The sequence below is a fragment of the Diplotaxodon limnothrissa genome, linkage group LG6 (assembly GCF_057381915.1).
Source record: "Diplotaxodon limnothrissa isolate DT_005_m linkage group LG6, D_limnothrissa_male_GT1.1, whole genome shotgun sequence".
Taxonomy (NCBI): domain Eukaryota; kingdom Metazoa; phylum Chordata; class Actinopteri; order Cichliformes; family Cichlidae; genus Diplotaxodon; species Diplotaxodon limnothrissa.
The window spans coordinates 41,853,986-41,877,231 of NC_140601.1; the positions used below are offsets into that span (position 1 = coordinate 41,853,986).

The 23,246-nt window shown below is 41.5% G+C and overlaps 1 protein-coding gene across 3 annotated transcripts in view; it reads left to right on the forward strand.

The window, feature by feature from the left end:
• Positions 1–23,246, forward strand: part of sorcs1 (sortilin-related VPS10 domain containing receptor 1) — a 212,772-nt gene that overhangs the window by 129,531 nt on the left and 59,995 nt on the right. For all 3 annotated transcript variants that reach the window (XM_085356482.1, XM_085356480.1, XM_085356483.1), the window contains exon 4: positions 18,084–18,242. In XM_085356482.1, the coding sequence (XP_085212608.1) occupies positions 18,084–18,242 (159 nt within the window). The remainder of the gene's footprint in view (positions 1–18,083; positions 18,243–23,246) is intronic.

Here is a 23,246-nt window from a genome sequence, read left to right on the forward strand (position 1 = left end):
AGAGGCGCGGTGACAGAGGGGGGAGACAGACTCTGAGACGCAAATCCAGACGGACAGAGAGATGGAGGGAGATGGAGACAGGGCTGACAGAGTGTGAGGTGCTGAGATGGAAGAGGGAGAGAAGGGGAGTTGTAAAGAAGATAGGATGGGTAAATCTAGGTGAGCCGGGGGATATTCCATCAATATTCTTTTACGTGCCTTCACGGGTCATTGCCCACTTTCTCAGCAGGGGATTGAAAGCTATACAAGTCAGTGTGTGCTGCTGTCAGAGTAAGAGAGCCGAGCTCCCCTTGAAAAGCATGCTAATGCAAAATGTTGTGGAAAAGGCCTCTCCAAATGACATATGTTGTTGTGTTATTTATTGATGATCGCTGTGAAGAATTCATTATTTCAGTAACTCGAGACAGATGAAGATGTCTGAAGTGGGATTGCTGCTGGTTAATTATCTAAATGGATCTTGTTTGTCTTGTCTCTGTTCATTCATAATGAACGTGTAGCTCTGTGTTTTCACACGCAGCTTGTGAGCTTCCAACTTATGTACTGCCATAAGGGGCAGCTAGCTGAGCCAAGATAGAAAACCCAATTATTGTGAGAGGCAGAAACTGACATGTTTGTCAGGTCTGGCAGGAGTCTAGGTGAGCTAAAATGTCAGGCGGCATTCAATTAGCATCGGGCTTAAATGTCTCCGATCAACAGACGGGAGTTTCGTTTAATAGGACGGATCTAACAGTTGAAGGCACCTGGTCGATGCGGAGGACGAGGCGGCGAGCGAGCACAGAAGTGATGATTATGAATATGTGCGTCAACTCTTCTTTGCTTTCATGGCCTGCACTTAGACGTAGCACAGTGGAGTGTGATGGCTTGAATATTCATCGGGAAAAAGTAGTGACAGGGATTTGACTTGTCTATGCAGACACTTAGCTAAGTTAACACGATTCCATGTGGATACACAGTAGCTCGTCTTGTGCTTGAGGACTACAGTTAAAACATTATTAATTTCACCAGTCTCTCCTCATATCTGTTAGCATTAGCTTTGTGGCCATTAAGCTGATAGAGGATGGTGTGTTTGTGCTGTTAACACTGATACAAGGGTCATGTAAATCACATGATCTGTTTTGGGGTAATTTAAAAACTAAGTCAGACTACTTCGGCTGTAAATGCTTTTTCATGTCAAAGAGCAAAAACACATGAAATATTTTTATTTTGAGCTACCAGAAACCACCATTACACCAGGTTGACAGTGTACTCTGAGTCAGTTGGGTAAACTGGTAGCACTCTGGAGCTATTGTTGCAAAAGAAGTGGAGTTTGGATCCAAACATGCCACACTGGTTGTGAGTTCCAGTCAAAAGGAAACAAGAAAGTGGTATTAGTCTGTGCAGCTTTCCTTTCAACACGAAGATGAGAAAATGCTTTCAAGAGACCAGGAGCTGTGCTCTCTGAACATTTCCTCTGATGCATTTAGTATATTTTTTAAACTGTGTTGTGTTTAGACTAAAACTAAACACAATGTCTACAGTTTCTGCCCAGAAGCAGTCAGAGTGCCCCAGCGTAACAAGTGGAAATCGAGACGGGAAATTTGGGCTCTCTCCTGCTCTTTCCCAACCCCAATCACAGAGGAAGACGACAATCTGCCCTTTCAGTCAGCTCAGCCGTCCATCTGTGAAAACATGTTCCTGCAGGACTGTCAACGTAAGATCAGTTCGACTGCTCAGAAACATATAGACATGCTGGATGCTGCCGTACCGTCGCCAGCGTATGTGGAGCTGAACAAAACTGATGTTCATCTCACTGCGACTGTTTCAGCTATTAGCTAAAAATCACCAGACTGCATTATTTCATAAATAAGTGAATTAAAACAAAGACATTTATAGTGTTTGTGAATTTTAAATGCTGATGATAATAAGCAAGTGTAAACAAAAACTGTTGACTGAATATATATTTAGAAAAACATCCACATATATATGCATGCAAATGTCTGCATGGATGTGGTTATAAATAAAGTCAGAACTTTAACATGCTGTTGCTGGAAAATAGAACTATGCTTTTTGAATGTTGCGTTATCATACAGCACAATGTGAAAGCAGCCAAATTAAGACAAATTGAAAAGCATCAAATTTGCAGTCCACGTTAAAAATATTGCCGAGTATGACTTCAGCAGATGTGATCCTAATTGCAGAGTTATTAAATGTACATCCAAGACAACCTCAGTGGAGTAAATTAATATATTTTTTAATATACACGGACAGGGAAAGACGAGCTCGTGTATCAGTTCTTCAACCGCAAAGAAAATGTCACTGTGAAAGAGCTGCGTCATGGGCCACAGAAGTTTATGAGAGACTACGAGTTAAAATCCATCAACTCTTTGTAAACCTTTAAGACTTGGAAGCTATAAAGTCGAAGTGAAATCAGTGCAGAAGTGCCTGAAGATCTAAGATTAGAAATTTTGGATCTGTGAACACTTTTAACGACCAGCACAGAGAAGCTCATGTGGTTGTACAGATGCTTAGGGGAAAACGGCCCTTGGCTTCTTGGCTCTCTTGACCTCGGTAAGTATTTTACTGATGAGTTTATGGTCTCAACTATTGGTTTCAAGCCTTACTGGATACAGCATTATCAGTTTTTAAATTATGGTCCTGACATTACTTTGAAAAAGGAAGTTTAAGCTTTAGTGCGGGGCTTTCCTGTTACTGCAAATTTATGAGACACAAAATCTCAAGAATTCTCAATTTTTTTTTCTTTACAATCAGAACGACTGACATATTGCAGTTAAAGGTGATGCCTGTATGACGTACGTAATGAGTTTCATAAACAAAGGTGCCAGCCATATTTAAACCTAAACCATAAATATTTTCTAATCATAACTGAGTAGTTTTGGAATCCACACCTAACCACCAAGTGTCTGAAAACACTAAAGGCCATTACACACTGAGCGCGTTGTGAAAAAAACAACACATTTACAACCCTAACCCTAACTCAGAAAACGCACAATGAGGCCAAAAGACTGAATCAGGTGTGTGAAAACATCCATGAGAACATGTTCCTGGATGGACAAGCTAATCTTTTATGGCTTCTTCCTGCCTTGCATTTTTGGTTAAAGGTGCTGGCAGTGACAACAGGAGGTGCCGGGACCTTTAGCCTGTCCAGCACATGTTTACCGCTGACATTTTAACAACCTCTTGAGAATGCTTCACTCTCTCCTGGCTGAAGCTGCTCCACCTTTACTGCCCTTTGGCTTCACTTATGAGACTCAGTTCCTCTGGCTTAAGTAGCACCTGAAGCTGACTTCTGCTTCCCTTCAGCCTGTGCTGAAATAATCCAGAGTTCATTCTTTGGCTTTGAGCAACATTTGTAAAAAAAACAAACAAGATAATCCCAATCACTTCAGGACAAAGTGAACAGACAAACACTAGAAGTGATTTAGCAAAGTGATCTTCTTGTCAATAACTGTCTGTTGCTGCAATAAAGTCATAGTAAATAATAAGTATGAAGTAAGCAATACAAATAAATGTTTACAGCTGAAAAACTGTTGAACATGAAGACATTGTTGCACCTATTAAAATGAAGCGCCCCAGGACTTATTCACAATGCTGGTTAAGCGACTCTGTTCGCGCTCTACGACGTGTGTGTCGGCAGGATGAGAGGAGGTGGAGGAAAGATAAACTCCAGGCATCTTACGACATCCTACGTATTAGCTGCATGAAGTTTCAAACTGCTGCCAAAATGGCTAAAGCAGCTTTCCTTTCAAAAATTATCTCTACCAATGGTAACAATCCTCGAATTTTATTTAAAATTTTTAACTCTGTGGTCAACCCCTGCCCCACTATGCCGCTGCTGTGCTCCCCGGTTCTTTGCGAACAATTTTTAAATTATTTTTTAGATAAAGTTTCATCTCTCAAATCTGCTCTTCCTTTAATGACAGGCCCTGTGTTTACCCCTGACTGTTCCTCTACCTTCCATCAGTTTGAACCCGTTTCACTCCCTACTCTTAAGCGTCTAGTTGAACAGCTGAACAATACTAATCTCGTATATGATGTTCTTCCATCTCGTATAGTCAAGGACTGTTTCAGTGCAATTGGACCTAGTATATTGTCCCTTTTGAACTCTTCTTTGCTTTCCGGCTGCGTACCATCAGCCTTTAAACATGCTATAATTCAGCCTGTTCTTAAAAAAAGGAACCTCGATTATAATGATTATGCGAACTATAGGCCGATTTCAAAGCTTCCGTTCTTGGCCAAAATTCTTGAGAAGATAGTTTTGCTTCAACTCCAGGCTTACCTGGATGAGAATAGCATAAATGATAAATTCCAATCGGCCTTCAAACCACATCATAGCACTGAGTCAGCGCTGCTTCGAGTTTTTAATGACCTTCTACTAATGGCTGATAATGGACGCTCCTCGGTCCTAGTGCTACTGGATTTATCGTCGGCATTCGATATGGTTGATCATAACATCCTATTGGCGAGACTTGAGCACGCTGTAGGCATCAAGGGTGCTGCTCTGGATTGGTTTAAATCATACCTCTCCAATCGGCTCTCCTCGGTTCATTTGGCCAATTCCTCTTCCTCCGCTGTACCTGTTTGCTGTGGTGTCCCTCAAGGATCTGTGTTAGGCCCTACTCTGTTCTCATTGTACATGCTTCCTTTAAGCGCTATCTTTGAGAAATATCACATCGCTTTTCATTATTATGCTGATGACATTCAGATCTACTTTGAGTTAAATGATGACCTAGCTTCGTCCTTGAATTGTTTTCGAGAGTGCATGTGTGAGGTCAAGCAATGGCTCCTGGCAAATACTCTTATCCTCAATGATAAGAAAACTGAAATTGTGGTCTTTGGCAGTAACGTTCTCCGTGCCAAACTTCGTGATGCTTTTGGTTTTCTCACTAGTTCTTTCCCTGACATTGTTAGGAATCTGAGTGTCTTATTTGACAGCTCATTTAAACTTGATAAACAAGTGTCTGCTGTTGTTAGATCCAGTTTTTACCAACTCCGCCTTATCTCTAAGGCCAGGCAGTATATCCCGCATAAAGACCTGGAAAAGCTCATCCATGCCTTTGTAACTTCGAGGCTGGATTACTGCAATTCACTCTATTTTGGTCTCCACTCTGCCCTCCTTCACAGATTACAGACAGTCCAAAATGCTGCTGCACGCATTCTAACCAAAACTAGGAAGTTTGCCCACATTACTCCCGTCCTGGCTGATTTGCACTGGTTGCCTGTGAAATACCGTATCCAATTTAAAATTCTGCTGTTTACTTTTAAAATCACTAATAACACAGCACCGAGCTATCTTAAGGAACTCTTAAGCTCATATGTTCCTGCTAGGGCTTTAAGATCATCCTCACAGTTACTGCTGGTGCAGCCTAGATCTCGGTTGAAATCTAGAGGTGATCGAGCGTTTGCTCTGGCTGCACCAGAGTTGTGGAACAACCTTCCGATTGGCATCCGGGCGTCTGACTCTATTCAATCTTTTAAATCATGGCTTAAAACGTGTTTGTTTAATCTTGCTTTTTCTACCGGCTAAATGCTGGCCTTGTCTGCAGAGATTTATTTATTCTTTTAATTTTCCTATTATGCTTTTATTTCCGCTGTGTGTGTCTTGTCGCCATTGTGTTTTGATGGCATAGTTATATTGTGCTATAGTTATGTGCTATAGTTATATTTTTTCTATTGGTGGCTTTTCCTGTGAACATAATTTTACACTTCTATTTTTTTATGACTCTGTTTATACTTGTGTTAATTTGTTTTATGTTAAGCACTTTGGCATGCCATTGGTTTTTAAATGTGCTCTATAAATAAAGATTGTTGTTGTTGTTGTTGAAAGTGCTCAAGTCTGTGGAAAGTTTGAACTGTCCTTGACCCCCAACGTAACTGTGTCCAAAAATGCCACACTGGTTGTGATTTCCAGTCAAAAGGAAACAAGAAAGTGGTATTAGTCTGTGCAGCTTTCCTGTGTCTGATTACAAATACAAGATCGTTGCTGGCTCCTGGGCTCCTGCTGGCTCCGTCAATCCCAGTTCAAACTGTAACCTCAGGTGGATTTAGGTATTTAGGTGTTCGCCTTCTCTGTCTTTTTTTATTATTATTTCTGCTCTGCAATCAAAAAGGATGAAGCAAGTCTAGCGACTTCTATTAAATCATCCCCAAAGGGGGCTTCCGGTGACGCCTTGATCTAATCAAGCAGCATAAGGAACGAGCTCCGTCCAGATTAATACATTACTCCTAACTACAATGTTTAAAACTCGGCAATTTCCATTTCAACCAGCATGGCATTGTCCCTGAGAGGCAAAGGATCCAGCAAACAGGATCAAAATAAAGATAAAGGCGAGCATTTGAAGCAACTAACTTTGTCCTCGAATGCAGATGCTAATGCTACTGCTAGCACTCGTGATGCAGAAACGAGGATATTAGCAGAACTGGAGAAGATAAGAAAAGATAACAAAGACGGGCATATGGAAACACAGCAAGCTCTGACGAGACCGGAGGCGTCTTTCAAGATTCTGAGAGAAGATATGACAAAGCTGGAAAACAGAACAATGGAGATGGAGGAGCAGATCGGCGACAACGAAGACTCCACCAGGCGTCATGAATGAGCCCTCCGGTACTTGTTAAATAGAGAAATGGATCTCACAGCATGATGCGAGGACATGCAAAATAGACTAAGGCGAAACAACCTGAGGATCTATCGTGTCCCAGAAGGGAGTGAGGGGAGAGATGTTAAGCTGTTTGTACTAGAGCTGTGTGAATCAACTCTTCAACTTCCCGCTGATCTTAACATTGGAATAGAGCGAGCACACAGAGTCCTCGCTGCTAAACCCAAGAACCCCGATGCAGCACCGCGCTCACTGGTGGTCAGATTCTGGGACTTCTCTGTGAAAGAGACCATTCTATGACAAGCCTGGGACCAGAAGCGTGTCTTATATAAGGGCACGCAGATATATTTTGACCATGATTTTTCCCCGGAACTGCAAAAGAGGAGGGCACTGGTACGAGATGCGGTAAAGCAATTAAAGCTGAAAAACATCAGAGCCAAGTGTGTGTTTCCAGCAAAACTGAGACTGTTCAAGGATGGTGGTGAGAAGACGTTCTCAAGTTTGATGGAAGCCCTGCCGACGCTGCAAGAGCTGGGGATACAAGTGCGAGTCGACCAGAGGGAGCGCATGGAAACGGAGCAATCCCGGTGCCGACGGTCCGCTGGGGGAACTGGGGCAGGTATGACCCTCTCCCTTGCCGAAATAAAAACTTTCCTTATGGAGGACTGAGATGTCACTCCTGCCGAGTTAATTTTAGTTTTTCTTGGACATAAATGTTAGGAAGAGATAAAAAAATTTTTTTGCTTGTACAATGGATGGAAAGTGCGCACACAAGTGGATACCCCCCCCCACATACTTATATAGTCGCAATGAGCCGCTCTGCGAGCGGGCAACAGCGACGAAATAACACATTGTGTTTTTCCCCCACGGAGGACTTGTCACCACGCTCCGCCCAGGATACACCGCGGACTGGTTTGCTCAGGTTGTTATTAATCCAGTCGGGTACGTGGAAGCTACTGTTCTTAATGTTCTTTGTTTGTTTAGTTCTAAATGGTTTTGTTTATCTTGGCCTGAGACCAATTGTGGACCATTATTTCATTGAGTATAATAATTTAGTTTTGTCTGTATAGGATATGAGTCTAAGATATGAAAGATCTAATTTGTGTTTTGTATAACGTAAAGGGTTTGAATAGTCCAATTAAAAGGAAAAAGGTACTGAACCAAATGAAAAACTTTAGGTGCTCCATAGCAATGCTCCAGGAGACTCACCTCTCTGAAAGGGAACACAGGAAGTTGGGGAGAGAGTGGGTTGAACAACAATATAGCTCTACTTATCAGGATGGGAGAAAAAGAGGAGTTGCAATTCTTGTTAGCAGGTCAACATATTTCCACCATGAAAATACATTTGCAGATAGGGAAGGGCGCTATGTGATGGTGATTAGCTCTGTAGGGAGGTCTAAAATTACTTTACTAAATTTATATGCACCAAACGAGGACTGTCCAAATTTCTTCAAGAATATTGCATCATTAAGAGCAGAAAAATCTGAAGGAATGATCTTGGTGGGAGGTGATTTCAATTGTACTTTGAAAGCAGCTGTCGACAGACTCCCGGCACACAATGGCCCCAAATCCAAAAAATCTTGTAGTTTAAATACAATGATTAAAGAATTGGGCCTAGTGGATGTGTGGCGCCAGTTCCACCCCAAGAAAAAGATTTTACAGAGCAGATATTATGCAAAGTTTATAATTATGCATTATTTAAAGGTGATCCCCCCCCAGTCATGGTCTGAAGCTATTATTAGTGTCATCCATAAAGAAAGCAAGGACCCGACTTTACTCAGCTTGCTTTGTGTTGATTTAAAAATTCTTACAGCCATTATTGCAAATAGAATTCAAAAACACTAGTGAAACCTGACCAAACAGGTTTTATTTTCCATAGGCAAGGTTCAGATAATGTTAGAAGGGCCCTCAATCTTCAGATTATGGCACAGGAAAGGGACACCTCTTCAATGTTCTTGAGCCTGGATGCAGAAAAGGCCTTTGACCGGGTAGATTGGGACTTCCTGCAACAGACTCTCAGGCATATGGGCTTTAATGAGACTTTTATCTCATGGGTCCAAACACTATATAAAAATCCCAGGTCTCGGGTAAGGGTTAATGGTCACTGCTCCGACTTCTTCTCTCTAGGCGGTGGCACTAGACAGGGTGAAGTGTTATCGCTGTCCTTATTTGCTCTTAGTATTGAACCGTTAGCTGAACTGATCAGATCCAACCCTCTCATACAAGGAATTAGAGATGAAACCAATACACAACATAAGCTGTCACTTTTCACAGATGATATTCTGCTATTTTTAGAGAATCCGGTCACCTCTGTCCCAGCTCTTCTGAGCAACCTTAAAGATTATGGTACAGTGTCAGGTTATAAAATAAATACAAATAAATCTGAGGCGTTAATGATTGTTGGCAACTGGCCCACACAGCTAGATCATCTTGTATCTTTTAGACGCTCCAAACAGGGCTTCAGATACTTGGGGGTAATTATTACTCCTAAAACCAATCAGCTACTTGCACTCAATTATGATCGGTTGTTCAAGGAGATTAGGAGGGACTTGGACAGATGGAACCTACTCCCACTCACTTTTATGGGGAGGATTGAATGTATAAGGATGAATATTCTTCCACACCTATTATTCCTATTTCAGCACCTACCCATTTTGATCCCACAGTCTGCATTCAAATTATTAGAACGCATTACATCTAAATTTATCTGACAGAATAAACGACCAAGGGTCAGACTCAAAATGTTAATGTCTGGAAAGGAAAAAGGGGGCCTCAAATTGCCTAACTTCAGAATGTATTATTGGGCAGCTCAATTAAAATCAATGGCTGCCTGGATTATTCGTGATTCAGAAATGCAGTGGGTATCTATGGAAGAGTATTCATTACCAGGTATCTCCCTTCGGAGTCTCCCATTTCTCAACCCACAATCACGGAAAAAGATTAAAATAACTAACCCATGGGTCAAGCATACCGTAAAGATTTGGAACCAAGTGTTAAAAATGTTAAAAAGGAATTTGACCATGTCTCGAGCAGTTCCCATAAATGGAAATGTTGAGGTGGGCGGAGAAAGGATTGATTACAGTCAATCAGCTGTTTGAAAAGAATACTCTTAAACGTTTTGCCCAGCTAAGGGCGAAATATGTTTTATCCCCAGGGGACCATTATAGATACTTACAGTTAAGGGACTACATTACAAAGCATAAAGACTGGGACAATATTAGAAGAGAACCAATCGGGTTGGAAAACCATTTTATAAAACTGCTTGAAAAGTCGGGTACATTGAAAAACCAAGTGTCTTTGATCTACCAGAAACTGCTGGTTGACATGTCTGATAATACCTATCATATAAAACAACAATGGGAAATGGAGCTCAATATAATGTTGGATGATGTCACATGGGAGAGTGTCTGTTGTGGCTGCCATAGAGGGGTGGGGAGTCAAATGTGGAAGGAATTTGACTGGAAGGTTAAATTAAGATTTTTTTAGAACTCCACTGAAAACCTTTCTATCCAAAAGTAGCGTCAGTGATAAATGTTGGAGAGGGTGTGGGTTTGTGAATGTAAATGTTTGTGTATGTAAACTGTGTTTACATACACATACATACTGGATGGATGTCAAGAACATTATACAAAACATATTGTCAGTCAACCTCCCAATGGATCCTCTGATCTTTTTGTTGGATATCTTTCCTGATGGTTTCTTCTATGAGCAGCACTTTCTCCTGCATCACTGGCTCAAACCAGAAACACCCACAGTTGCCCAGTGGCTTCTGAAAACTAGACATGTCTATACGATGGAACCGATAACAGCTCAACAAAGTCAAAGGAGCTTGCAAAGAAAAGCGTCTGGACTTCTTTAAGTTACTTGAAGACATTTCACCTCTCATCCGAGAAGCTTCTTCAGTTCTAAGGTCAAATGGTGGAGAGTCCCAGATATAAACCTAGTGGGAGTATCCCCCCACAGAGGGACAAAAGGACCCCCTGATGATCCTCTAATCACCTGAGCCAAGGTGTGAAACTGGGTGTGGGTCCCAATCAGGCAGAGTTTCGGGTGAGTTCATTGTGAAACCTGGCCCCACCTTATCATGCGAATTCCTGAGGTCAGATGGCCCAGGATGTGAGTGGGCGTTAAGGCGTCTGGGAAGGGATCTCAAAACTGGATTATAGATGGCAGAGAGTTGGTGTCGTAAACCACCGCCTCTGTTCAAAGATGGTCGCTCACAGTGGACATAGATGCTTCTTTCACTCCTCTTTCAAACCATCTGTCCTCTCTGTCCAAAATGTGAACATTGGCATCCTCGAAAGAGTGTCCTTTATCCTTAAGATGCAGATGAACTGCTGAGTCTTGTCCTGTGGAGGTGGCTCTTCTGTGTTGTGCCATGCGCTTGTGAAGTGGCTGTTTGGTCTCTCCGATGTAGAGGTCTGGGCATTCCTCGCTGCACTGTACAGCATACACCACATTGTTAAGTTTGTGTTTTGGCGCTTTGTCTTTCGGGTGAACCAGTTTGTGTCTGAGTGTGTTGCTGGGTCTGAAATGCACCGGGATGTCATGCTTGGAGAAAACTCTCCTGAGTTTTTCTGATACACCGGCTACATAGGGGATGACAATGTTGTTGCGTCTGTCCTTCTTATCCTCCCTCGCTGGTGTCTGATCTTCTTTTCTGTGCCTCTTTGCTGACTTTAAGAACACCCATTTAGGATAGCCGCACGTTTTGAGTGCTTCCTTTACATGTGTGTGTTCCTGCTTTTTCCCTTCAGGCTTAGAGGGAACATGTTCTGCCCGGTGGTGTAGGGTCCTGATTACTCCAAGTTTGTGTTCCAGAGGGTGATGGGAGTCGAACAGGAGGTACTGGTCCGTGTGTGTCTGGAGTGTCTGGACTTCTTTAAGTTGCTTGAAGCACAGCACAACACAGAAGAGCCACCTCCACAGGACAAGACTCAGCAGTCCATCTGCATCTAAAGGTCAAAGGTCACTCTTTCGAGGATGCCAATGTTCACATTTTGGACAGAGAGGACAGATGGTTTGAAAGAGGAGTGAAAAGAAGCATCTTTGTCCACTGTGAGCGACCATCTTTGAACAGAGGCGTTGGTTTACGACACCAACTCTCTGCCATCTATAATCCAGTTTTGAGATCCCTTCCCAGACGCCTTAACGCCCACTCACATCCTGGGCCATCTGACCTCAGGAATTCGCATGATAAGGTGGGGCCAGGTTTCACAATGAGCTCACCCCAAACCCTGGCTGATTGGGACCCACACCCAGTTTCACACCTTGGCTCATGTGATTAGAGGATCATCAGGGGGTCCTTTTGTCCCTCTGTGGGGGGAAACTCCCACTAGGTTTATATCTGGGACTCTCCACCATTTGACCTTAGAACTGAAGAAGCTTCTCGGATGAGAGGTGAAACGTCTTCAAGCAACTTAAAGAAGTCCAGACGCTTTTCTTTGCAAGCTCCTTTGACAGCTCAACTACAACCAAAAGTGCCAACCTTTGAGAAAAAATGGAGACTAATTATAGAATATCTTGAAAGGACACTCAAGCCGGCAGCACGGTGGCACGGTGGTTAGCACTGTTGCCGCACAGCAAGAAGGTCCTGAGTTCAATTCCAACATCAGGCCGGGGTCTTTCTGTGTGGAGTTTGCATGTTCTCCCCGTGTTTGCGTGGGTTCCCTCCGGGTACTCCGGCTTCCTCCCACCGTCCAAAGACATGCACTTAGTGGGGATAGGTTAATTGGATAACCCAAATTGTCACTAGGTGTGAATGTGCGAGTGAAAGTGAGTGCGAATGGTTGTCTGTCCCTGTGTGTTGGCCCTGCGACAGACTGGCGACCTGTCCAGGGTGTACCCTGCCTCTCGCCCTATGACAGCTGGGATAGGCTCCAGCGCCCCCCGCGACCCTGAAAAAGGATAAGCGGAAGCGAATGGATGGATGGATGGACACTCAAGCCTTAACATTGTTACATCTGTGCTTAGGTATTGGTATGTATGTATGTATGTATGCATGTATATGTGTATATATGTTTTTTTCTTTTAAATTAAGTTTTTGAATAAGCCTCACCATTATATGCTGCAGATTTGGTCTCAGGTCATGTTGTTGATGTGAATTGCCTTGTTATTTTTGGCAATAAAAGTTAAAAAAAAAAATCATCCCCAAAGCTCGAAAATTGAGTTTCCCCAGAGAAAGAATAAATCTCAGGTTGTTTCTTTTGTTCCTCTGCTTTCCCGATCTGGACCTGCTTAAAGTCTCAGCAACGAACACTATTTATTGCTGAGTATTGCAAGAAATTAGTCATAGATTTATTGAGAGGAGTTGGTATCCAATTACAGGCTGAATATATGAAATGGAAAATATGAAGCTAATTTTATTAATATTCTCTTACAGAGTATTTATGCTGCTGCAGTGGTGGATTACACTCCTTACACATAAATGTCCTCCAGCAGTCACAAACATGCTTCATTAACCTTTGTCATATTCAACCTTTTTGGCCTCATATACACACACACACACACACACACACACACACACACACACACACACACACACACACACACACACACACACACACACACAGAGTGTGAGTGCTGATAAGAAAAGTTTTAGGGCAAAGTTCCTAAGCATTGTGACCAGACTGTTCAGTGCTCAGAAGGGCACTACATGTTAATCTGTGACTTTGAATTTGATTACTGTGGGTTCATTACTGCACCATTATTAAAGTTCTGTTTATATTACTGATTACAAATGTGACGCCACAGATCTGTTTGAAAGTAATACCCCGAGTTTGACTGTTGTTTTCTGCAGTAGGAGTATTAAACACGACAGCTGAATAGCACTTCAACACTCAGCAGTGAGCTGAGACATAAAAAAGAAAATCTAAAAATCTTCAGTCTTTTTCATGGATGGATATTCACTGTCCTTTGAAACTGCAATCATTTTGTTAAAACACCATTTCAGTGATGAAGAATACATTTTTAAGTGCCAAGCTGGGACAATTGTGGGGTTTCTGCTGACATTGAGACGCTTTTTTGTAAAGCCACAAAATTTAGCTAAGCTTTAAGCAAACTGTGCTTCTTTCCAGCCTGTTTGCTTCTGTCTTCTCAACTGTACTTAAACAACCTTTAGAATCACTTTCCAATGCATACATTTAAATGTGATGCCAACAGCATATATACAACTGCAAAAAAAAACGAGGAAATGAAGGTAATCAGCTGGTGGAAATCAAATTTGGCAAGTGAAAGCCAAGGAAAGAAAATCCAAGATATGAAACTACCAAATCCGGACATGAACCGTGTCTCATGGCTGAAAAACCTAAGAACCTCTAAGCACTTAGAGATCCAGCAATGTGGCATATGGGACTCTATGAATTCAATTCAGTTTTATTTATACAGCGCCAAATCACAACAACAGTCGCCTCAAGGCGCTTCATATTGTAAGGTCGACCCTACAATAATACACACAGAGAAAACCCAACAACCATATGACCCCCTATGAGCAGCGCTTTGGCGACAGTGGGAAGGAAAAACTCCCTTTTAACAGGAAGAAACCTCCAGCAGAACCAGGCTCAGGGAGGGGCGGGGCCATCTGCTGCGACCGGTTGGGGAGAGAGGAGGAAGACAGGATATGAGCAGCAGTATTTGATGCACTGGGATCAGAATGTGTTGAACTGTCATGCCGTCATGGATGGATGGTTGGGTTTGTTAACAGAAGAAAAAAACCCCAAAAAAACACCTAGATATAGTTGAATTTAATTGAATATTTGAAATGGAATATTTAGACCTCACTGATTACAATTATCATTTTTGACACAGACATTAAGTAAAAAGACAAGATATACTTAATCTATCCCAAAGTTGAGAAAGATTCAGATTCAGTCTTCTTTCCATCTGAGGACTGCAAGTAAAATCTTCACCCTCCTCCATACTCAGCACTAATCTTTTGTCCGTGCACCAGATAAATTTAGATTTCTTAAAAATTTTGTACAAAAATTTTGTACAAAACAGCAGCTTCTTGCAGCTAAAGGCAAAGTTAGGTTTAAGCAAACAGTACCCGAGTCCCTCTAAAAACCAAGCCCCTCAGCAAAAAGAGGCTAAAAGCCACATTAGGTGCATTTACAGGTTTGTCTCTGAATCATGTCAGCCATTGCTTTTATTAAAAATATTCATTAGTGGAGCTTACTCATTATAATGAGTGAGAATGAGAAAAGGCCACAGCCTACACCTGAAATGCGTTCGAAAAGGATGCAACATTTTCTCATCTGACAAGTTTCTTTGCTCTTTGTCTAAAATGTAACATTTATTAGCTGCATTGTCTCTGCCATTTCTTCTTTGTATAAGAGTGTGGAATCCAGTATCTGTATTCAGTCCGTTCATGCATGTGTTAGCTTTCTGCGCTGGGAGGAGCCCACACAAAATGAATTCATGAGAGCTCGTGTGAACCTCTACATGCAGAAGTTTTATGTCGAGCCTCTTTTGCATGCTGGGATGCTGCACGTGGAGCGAGTGAGGCGAGAGACTGAATGCAAACAAGGCAAAACCAAGCTATTTTCACACCCTCACTTTGTGGAGCTAAACAACATTACGCTACAAGAATCTTTTTTTTTCATGTTGTGGTGTCTGTCTGACAGCATCATCCATTATTTGTCCGTGTCTGAAAAGGTTAATGAAGTGGTCTTTTTTTTAATACAAGAGAGCAAAGCGGGGGGAACCCCCCCCCAAAACAGAGCCATGCATCATAGCTGTAGTAATTACCATATTGTATTTACACATTGTAACAGGCTGTATTGATCTCCATATTTTGATGTATACTAGTGGATTACACATTTCTGCAAGCATGCCAACAGTGTTTAATGTTCCTGTAATCCTCCACTCACCACAAACACAACAGCAATTATAAAGTTGTCTGTTATTGGACCTGCGTCGCTGTTCCAGGGAATGAGAAAACCCTTAATTGGGGTTTGTAGTTCAGACAGCATTTGAGTGCGTTTGATTGGATTGGTTAGCATGTGGCTCACGTATGTAACATTATATCTGCCTTCTGTGATTGATGAACTGGTGTTAGTGGGCCTGCCTACCACGGCTGCTGTTGTCCGAGCAAGTGCTGACAAATGACTCACCGGCATGAGTGAACAGAAACACTCGACCGCACGCTGCCACACCGAGACGGATATTGACTGTGAGAGCAGTGTGTCTTCTCATTCTCTCGGCTGTCTGGTGACATAATGGCCACACGGAGATTGTCATGCTAAAGGCCATCTTTAAACCTAATGTAAGACACGGGGACTTTTCTTTATACAACTTTACACGACTGCTTTTATCGACACGTTGGCATCAGAAACGTTGCGAGAGCTTTGGCACTTTTAACAGCCTGTAATTGAGAAAAAACAGAGCTAGGCTTTCACAGTTATGAAACTCGACAAATAAGATTGGGCTGACAAAAGGAGTCAAACTCTGCCTTATATACTACCTTATATATTCTTAGTCACCAAAAAGACTCAGACCATAGAGAGGATGGATAAAAGCTTATAAACACAAGGCAACCATTAGGATAGGACAGTAGAAATATATGACACTGTTAACGATAGAACTTAAACTCCAACACATTCAGTAATAATGCTCTAATATTGAAGGTAAAATGATCATCATGCACATAAGTGAACTTTCAGTTTTCCCATTGGACTGTTTTAGGTTCTTAGTTTGGAAACCTGTCATTAATAACACTGACCAACAGAAACAGCACTGAGCAAAATAGCAACGCGACAAACATTCTAGTCTTACAGTACCTATACTTATATATCTATAGGTACCTGAAAAAGTGTCTGTGAACTGTGATCACATTAAACACACTTATCTTTTTCTTCTTCGAGAACTTTCAGCAGCTCAGCATTTTCTGTCTTATCCTGCAAACTTTTTTCATATACTTCCCAGATATTGCTGTATTTGTATTCTGCCAGGAACACTGTGCTTTACTGTCTCCTAATGTTCGATCCCAAAACTTTTAGATTAATATTTTCAGCTAATAAAACTATATTCGTCACTTTTTCAGCCAGTACAGCCTGTATGTAGTGTAAAATTTACCAGGGCTCTTGGAGCTCCTCTGCAAGCCTATTGCCTGTGGTACACAGTAACACATTTGTAACAAATCCCTTTCCCTCCAGCCTTGACAGGACAGTAGGAGAACAGTGGGGATGTTTTTCTCATGTCCTGTGGAAATTAAACCCTTTCCAGAAATGGATGCTGAAGCAGTGCTTCCTCTAAAACATTTACAGCACATTTTGCCCCTTAAGTCGGTGTTTGCGTTCTTTAACATCTTAAAATCCGTGAAGCTGTCGGCCAACTGATTAGGGATAGGTTTAGGTTCACATCTACCCCTTTATATGGAATTGTCACCTAATTGACATCCAAATGTAAATTTGCAAGTCCAGAATGTGATATTCATACCATGCTTAGTGGAACTGTAATAATGAGTTCCCCCACCCTGACTATCATAGCTGAGCGTTGTAGATATTGTGAGAAGACAAATTCAGGAGTAGCTCAGAGTGGAGTCACTTTTTTGAGCATGTCCAACTGGGAGGAGACGTAGATCTCACTGAGGGCAGGGAGCTATGGGCGTCTCAGCATAGACTGCTAACCCAACACATCACCTGACCAGGATAAGTGATGGATGGACTGATGGGTGGATTGATTATCGTGGTCAGAACTGTCCTGACGTTTAAACCAGAGTTCTGATGGTTGTTTTTTGCTTGTGTTTTACTCACAAACACCTTCTAGTGTCTGACCTCAGCAAACTGCTACTTTACTGCTACTCCTGATGCTGACAGTACTTATGGCGGTTGAGGTCCACCGATTCAATTATATTTGCATCTGATAATAAGCAGGAATTTTGGACGGTGTTTTTTTGTCCTTTTTCTGGGGGCTGTGCCAGAATTCGGCAAAAGAAAAGTTGGACCTCTAAGAAGAGAAAGAAGCTCATGGGAAATCAAAGCTCTTAAGGCCTGACTGAGCATAGGCAGTGAGCATGAAGACAGAGACAAACAGCGGGTGCACGCTGCTGCTGTTACACACACCCATTTGCTGCAAGATGTATCATACTGATTATATCATCAAACCTAACAGATACAAATTATTTTTCGCGATATGGTATCATCAGTGGAAAACTGACTGTGGATGACAAGTTTTTATATGCTAATCTGCAGCCTCACTGGTAATAATATGCTTTATATCTCAGATATGGTAATCAGTTCTGATTGACTTGTCTCTGTGTATTTGTCTTTTACAAGTGGGTGAATTGGAAGAAAAGCGACAAATAATTCAGCACAATCAAAGAAGAAAACTCACACGCTTGCATTTTGATGCACAAATGTTTCACTGTAGGCTATCCTCCGCTGGCCTGTCTTTCTGCTCTGTTTGGGCTAACTGTAACTGCTGCTGTTTTGTGAGCTGTTTTCTCAGCCTGCTTGCAGTGTCCCTAATCTTTCATCTTTGTGACATTTTCAGATCATGCTGCTAACCGATCCGGAGATAGAGAGTAGCCTTCTGATCAGCTCTGATGAAGGAGCCACCTACCAGAAGTACCGGCTGAATTTCTACATCCTCAGCCTTCTCTTCCACCCTGAGCAGGAGGACTGGATTCTCGCCTACAGCCATGACCAGAAGGTGAGAGAACGGCTGAGGCGAGTTCAGTGGCCAGTTGTTCAAAAGGAATCAAAAGAGCGTTAAGTAAGATAAGCAACAATGAGGGCAGGATTACAGTGGCCAGGAGCAAGACGGATAAACCTGTTACACAAGAGTTTAGCTCAAGCACGGGTCAGAGTTCACGAGTTTCACTTGAGAGGGAAGCGGATAAGTGAGGATAGTAATATTAAAACTGGCGTGGAAGCCCGTTTCACCAGGAGAACAGGAGAAAGATGGGAATTATGATGCTTTTAGTCAGACGTGTATGCTGAAGTTCACTTTGAAAAAATCTGGCTCATCTTCTGACTTTACCTCTGCAGGCAAGGGCCAGTGTCACAAAGACATCAAGATAGCAAATAACATGGTATCAGCTTCGAGCCTTCTTGTTTTGTGTGACCAGTCATTGTTTGCAAATGTGGAGAAATTCAAAATGGCATATAATATAGTCCTCTGTTTTTAACAGGGACAGTACTTTAGCCTTGAGAAATGCCAAGTTATTCTGAAAAAGACTGACAGCACTCACTAGACAACCAACACTAAGACAACAAACAAGCCCTCTATGGAAGGCCCAGTCCTTAAATTAATTTCCTTTTGCTATATTCAACCCAGAGAATCCTTTTTTCTTCCTCTTGGTGGAAGTGGGCTTCCATACACTGCAGCTGTGTGCTGTTTAAAGAACCATGTTCACGGATAAGTGATTCGGAAGTTAAAATGCACCAACCCAATAATCCAGAACCCACACAGCTCAGCTCACGCGGGCCTGCAGCTACGTAACGAGCGGTTTTAGGTTGAGAAATTCCTTTAAATCTCTTAAGCATCTTAGCTGTTAACAAGTCACCTGGTTTGAATGCACTGCATTTCAAAATGATGCCACCACATATGAAGCCAGACTTTATAATACACCTCCAGCATGGCTAAAACGAGGCTTCTCATGAGGAGAATGAGCCACTTTAAAACTTCAGTGGGCGCAGTCTCACTGTTAGTGATATTAATTCATAGAAAATGTATTTTGAAAACCTCATAAACATGTTGCATTTATAAAACAAGGTGGAGTCTGTTGATTTGCCATTTCTGTTTTTATAAACAAACAAACACCTGTTCATCCTCAACCCGTTTATTTATTCAGCACATTTGCTGAACCTAAATAATTCACAGGTGGTATTAGCTCTATATATGGAGGATTTCTTTAGTTGTTTATCTCTTTGTAGGTTGTTTAGCTTATTGGGTTCTTTTAAGCCACAGACAACATACTGAGAGTCTCACGGCGTTTGAATTTTGAGATAAGTAAACTGAACTTGGTTTAAAACGTACAGATATGAAGTTCAAACCAACTGGTGACCCAGATGTTCAAAGAGTCTTTTTTCTTTTTACATTTTCTCAGTATGTATGATTTGTTCTTCAGTCAAGCTCTGAAAGTGCACCTGAAACCATTTTTGTATTGGTAATAAAATAAAATAAATAAATCATTTCCAGGGAATTTGTGCGTGTGGTAGAAGCTGAACTCGTGACCTCTGACCTCTATCATGCTTATGACTGTTTCTGTTCTTTTGAAATGAAACAGCTTTGACTTAATCTGAGCTGTATTAAAGCACATGGTAGCTTTGTTCAGACTCTGAACTTACTAACGATCCGTCGGGGGGAGCCAAGGTTTTTGTGTTTTATTGACCCAATTTGACGAGCGGAGTGAACTCTCTGCTGTGAATTCATTCAGCTCCTCATTTCCGTCTAAAGTTCTCGAGTTTCTAAAGAACTGTCAAAAAAAGAGAAAGCTACACTGAAATAACTATGAACTAAGCCTCAGTATTGACACTGACTTTTTTTCTCAGTCATCATTTTATTAGCACACAAACTGAAAATTAGAGATTGGAGAAAACACTGACTCATCTAATGTAGGAAGCAGTGTGGGGAGAAAGTAGCTGTATGTCTGAGGCAGAAACAAAAAGAGGTGGAATTTATAGACATTTTAAAATGACCGTCTGCATTAATAAAAATGCTTTTCTTGCAGCTCAGCCCATTTGGGTCTAATATTTCAGCTATGATGAATAATGAAGGGATCCTCCTTTGTTGTGGACGCGTGGATATGTGGATGTACAGAGTGTGGGTGAACTTGCCTGTCTCTTTTACAATGAAAGTAAATCACGCTCTTACTGATGCTTCCACACACACACACACACACACACACACACACACACACACACACACACACACACACACACACACACACACACACACACAGTTAGCCTATCAGTTGTAGGGACAGATTTACTAAATAGGGTGTGAGTGCAAATCCCATGTGCTGCTGATAGGTGTGGGTAGGTTTATGGATGATTGACCAAACCACCTTTTCTGTTTTTCTAAACAGGTCAGTTCATTTCAACATGACACACCTCGTCTGCCAAGAGCTGTGCAATTTAGCACAAGGTTGCAAACTAACAGATATTCAGCTGCAGATCAACAGGACAGGCACCGCTTGTTAATTGGAATCAGGAAAGCATATAACTATAGACATATAGGCCATACACATGTAGAGTTATTATGAAGGAAACGGTTGTCAGGTTCAAATGTAGTACTGCAAGCCATACGACAGTTTTCTATTGTCACGTTCTGTGGCACTGTTGTACTAAGAAAGCTTACAGTACTTAAAGGGATAAAACCAACTGGAAATGTATATGTCACATAGTGTCAGCGTGCACACAGCTGAATTTGTCCACCACAAAAAAACACAGTCATGTGTGCTCTCCGTGGTCCTGAAATGATAAAAAGGATCTACTGGATTCATGCCGTAATGGGTCGGGGCTGTTTAGCAGCAAAGGAGGAACCGACACAGTCTATCTCTGCATGTGGTATTGCTGCCGCACAACAGCAAAGAGCACACTCTGCGGATCTGTGATTCTTTGTTATTAAACATCATCATTTTTCAGCATTTTTGGTTTTGGTTTTAATTTTCAGATTTTAGTCCCATTTTATGAGGCTTGGGTTCAAGAAGAGCCCGTGTTTGTGGTTAAAACCCGTCCTTTCATAAAGGTAATTATGTGTCGAAAGCAAAGCCGGGGCGCGGTCACTGATGGTGGTGGAGCGACACATGATGTCACAGGAACAGCACCAACGCAGCGCTGTCAGGTGATGTCCTACCTTGCATCACCCAGCAGATGATGTAGTAAACAGTATATTAAAACTTCATGCTCTGCTTCTGTACCATTTCTTTGCTCGCTGTATGTCAGGTGTCAGGACTTGCTCAACCCCCCCCTTTCTTGCACTTACACTCGCTGCCTCCCCCACCCAGCTGTGCTCCCACCCACATGCATTATCTCCACCCTAAAGTGCTTCTCTTTCAATCTGCTCACCTCCTTTTTGGCAGTGCTGTTGAATTTCTTGACTAAGAGACCTTTTGGAGGTTGTAAAGACTGCGTCAACCCCCTGCACCCAACTTAACAGTTGCTGTCACTTGCTTGGCTACATACTAACTTGCTGTAGGAGGGTAATTAGTCAGAGTGATTTCCTGCCCCCTCCCACTTCCTTTCTCTGGCATCTGCTTAGCACAGCGTTGCATAGATGTCATGGAAATCTTATCAGCCGTGCTGTTTGCCATTTGTCTCGTCGCTGTTCGACACGCGAATGCGCACGAACCAGATGCGATAGTGAATATATAGTTTGCTTATACTTAGGATGAGGCAGGTAAGCTTCGTGTCTCAGAAGCCCCACTGCTTTCTACAGTCACCATCATGCTGAGTGTTTAGCTGTTTTTTTTTTTATTTAAAGATATTGAGCAATATAGTCATATAATTAAGGCTTTTAAAGTGAAATGCTATTAGAGAGTAATTAGTAAAACTTTTTTTAAAAAACAGAATACAATCATTGATTTGACATCAGTAATAATCTATCAAGACACGGTCTCAGGGATGTTTTTTGAATGCAGGCCTCCATGCTACCCTTCAGCACAGAGTAAATATATGCAATTAGAAAATAAATGAATATAAACAAACAGAGTCACATTTCTGTTATCCACTAATAAATGATTGTTTACACATTCTGCATGGCTGGCCATGCTTAAAATGGAAAAAGGTCCAGCCTGAAACACTGAAATAAGTTTCATGGCTCATTAAATTCCAGCTGTAAGCTACAGAGTAAACGGATTTGTCAGAGAATGCAGTTGTTTGGGGACAAAAAGACTGTCAAGGTTGTTGATATACTGAGCAAGCAGCACGCAGATGCCTGCATAATCATCAAACAAACAAAAAATGGATTGATGTGATTTTTTACATTTGATTTCAAATAGCACATAAAGAGTCAGAGTAGGATTAAAATGATTAAAAAAATCATAGTTTTCATGGTACAGTAAGAAGCACAGGTCTGCAGATATTTGACTGTGACTTTTCTGCTTCCACTTCGTAAAATATTAAATAGATTTTAAAAGCCTTTATGAAATATTTAATGAAATAATATTTTGTGCCTATTTTAAAAAGGAATTCAACTCATTATCATATTACAAACTGTTATATTTAAACATTTTATTTGATGTTTTTGAACTTTCAATTTAGTATTTTTTGTGATAACAAACAAACACAATGTTAACATTCTCTGATAAAGGACCACAGAAGAGAGAAAAACAGACCAAGATCAATAAAATAAAATATCATGAGGGGAGTTTATAACCTTATAGTGCAACATTCAGGATTCTTGTTCATTCACCAGGTTTCTGGTCACACAGTTTCATCTCTGGTGGACGCTCACTGTCATTCACTCCGTTGTGTGAACTCTTTTCAGTCTCTGTTTCCGTTGTGTTATGAATGGTGGGCTTGGTTGTTTCCATTTCACAGTTATCATTTTCTTAGCTATCAATAGGAGTATCTGTAGATTCTTTTTTTTTGTCTGGGCTATATGCCTCTCTAGGTATAACTCCTAAAAGAAATAAGGTTGAATTTAATGGAGGATTAACTTGTAGGATTTTCTGTTTCTTCTTTGATTCTTTTCCAGAATCCTCGAATT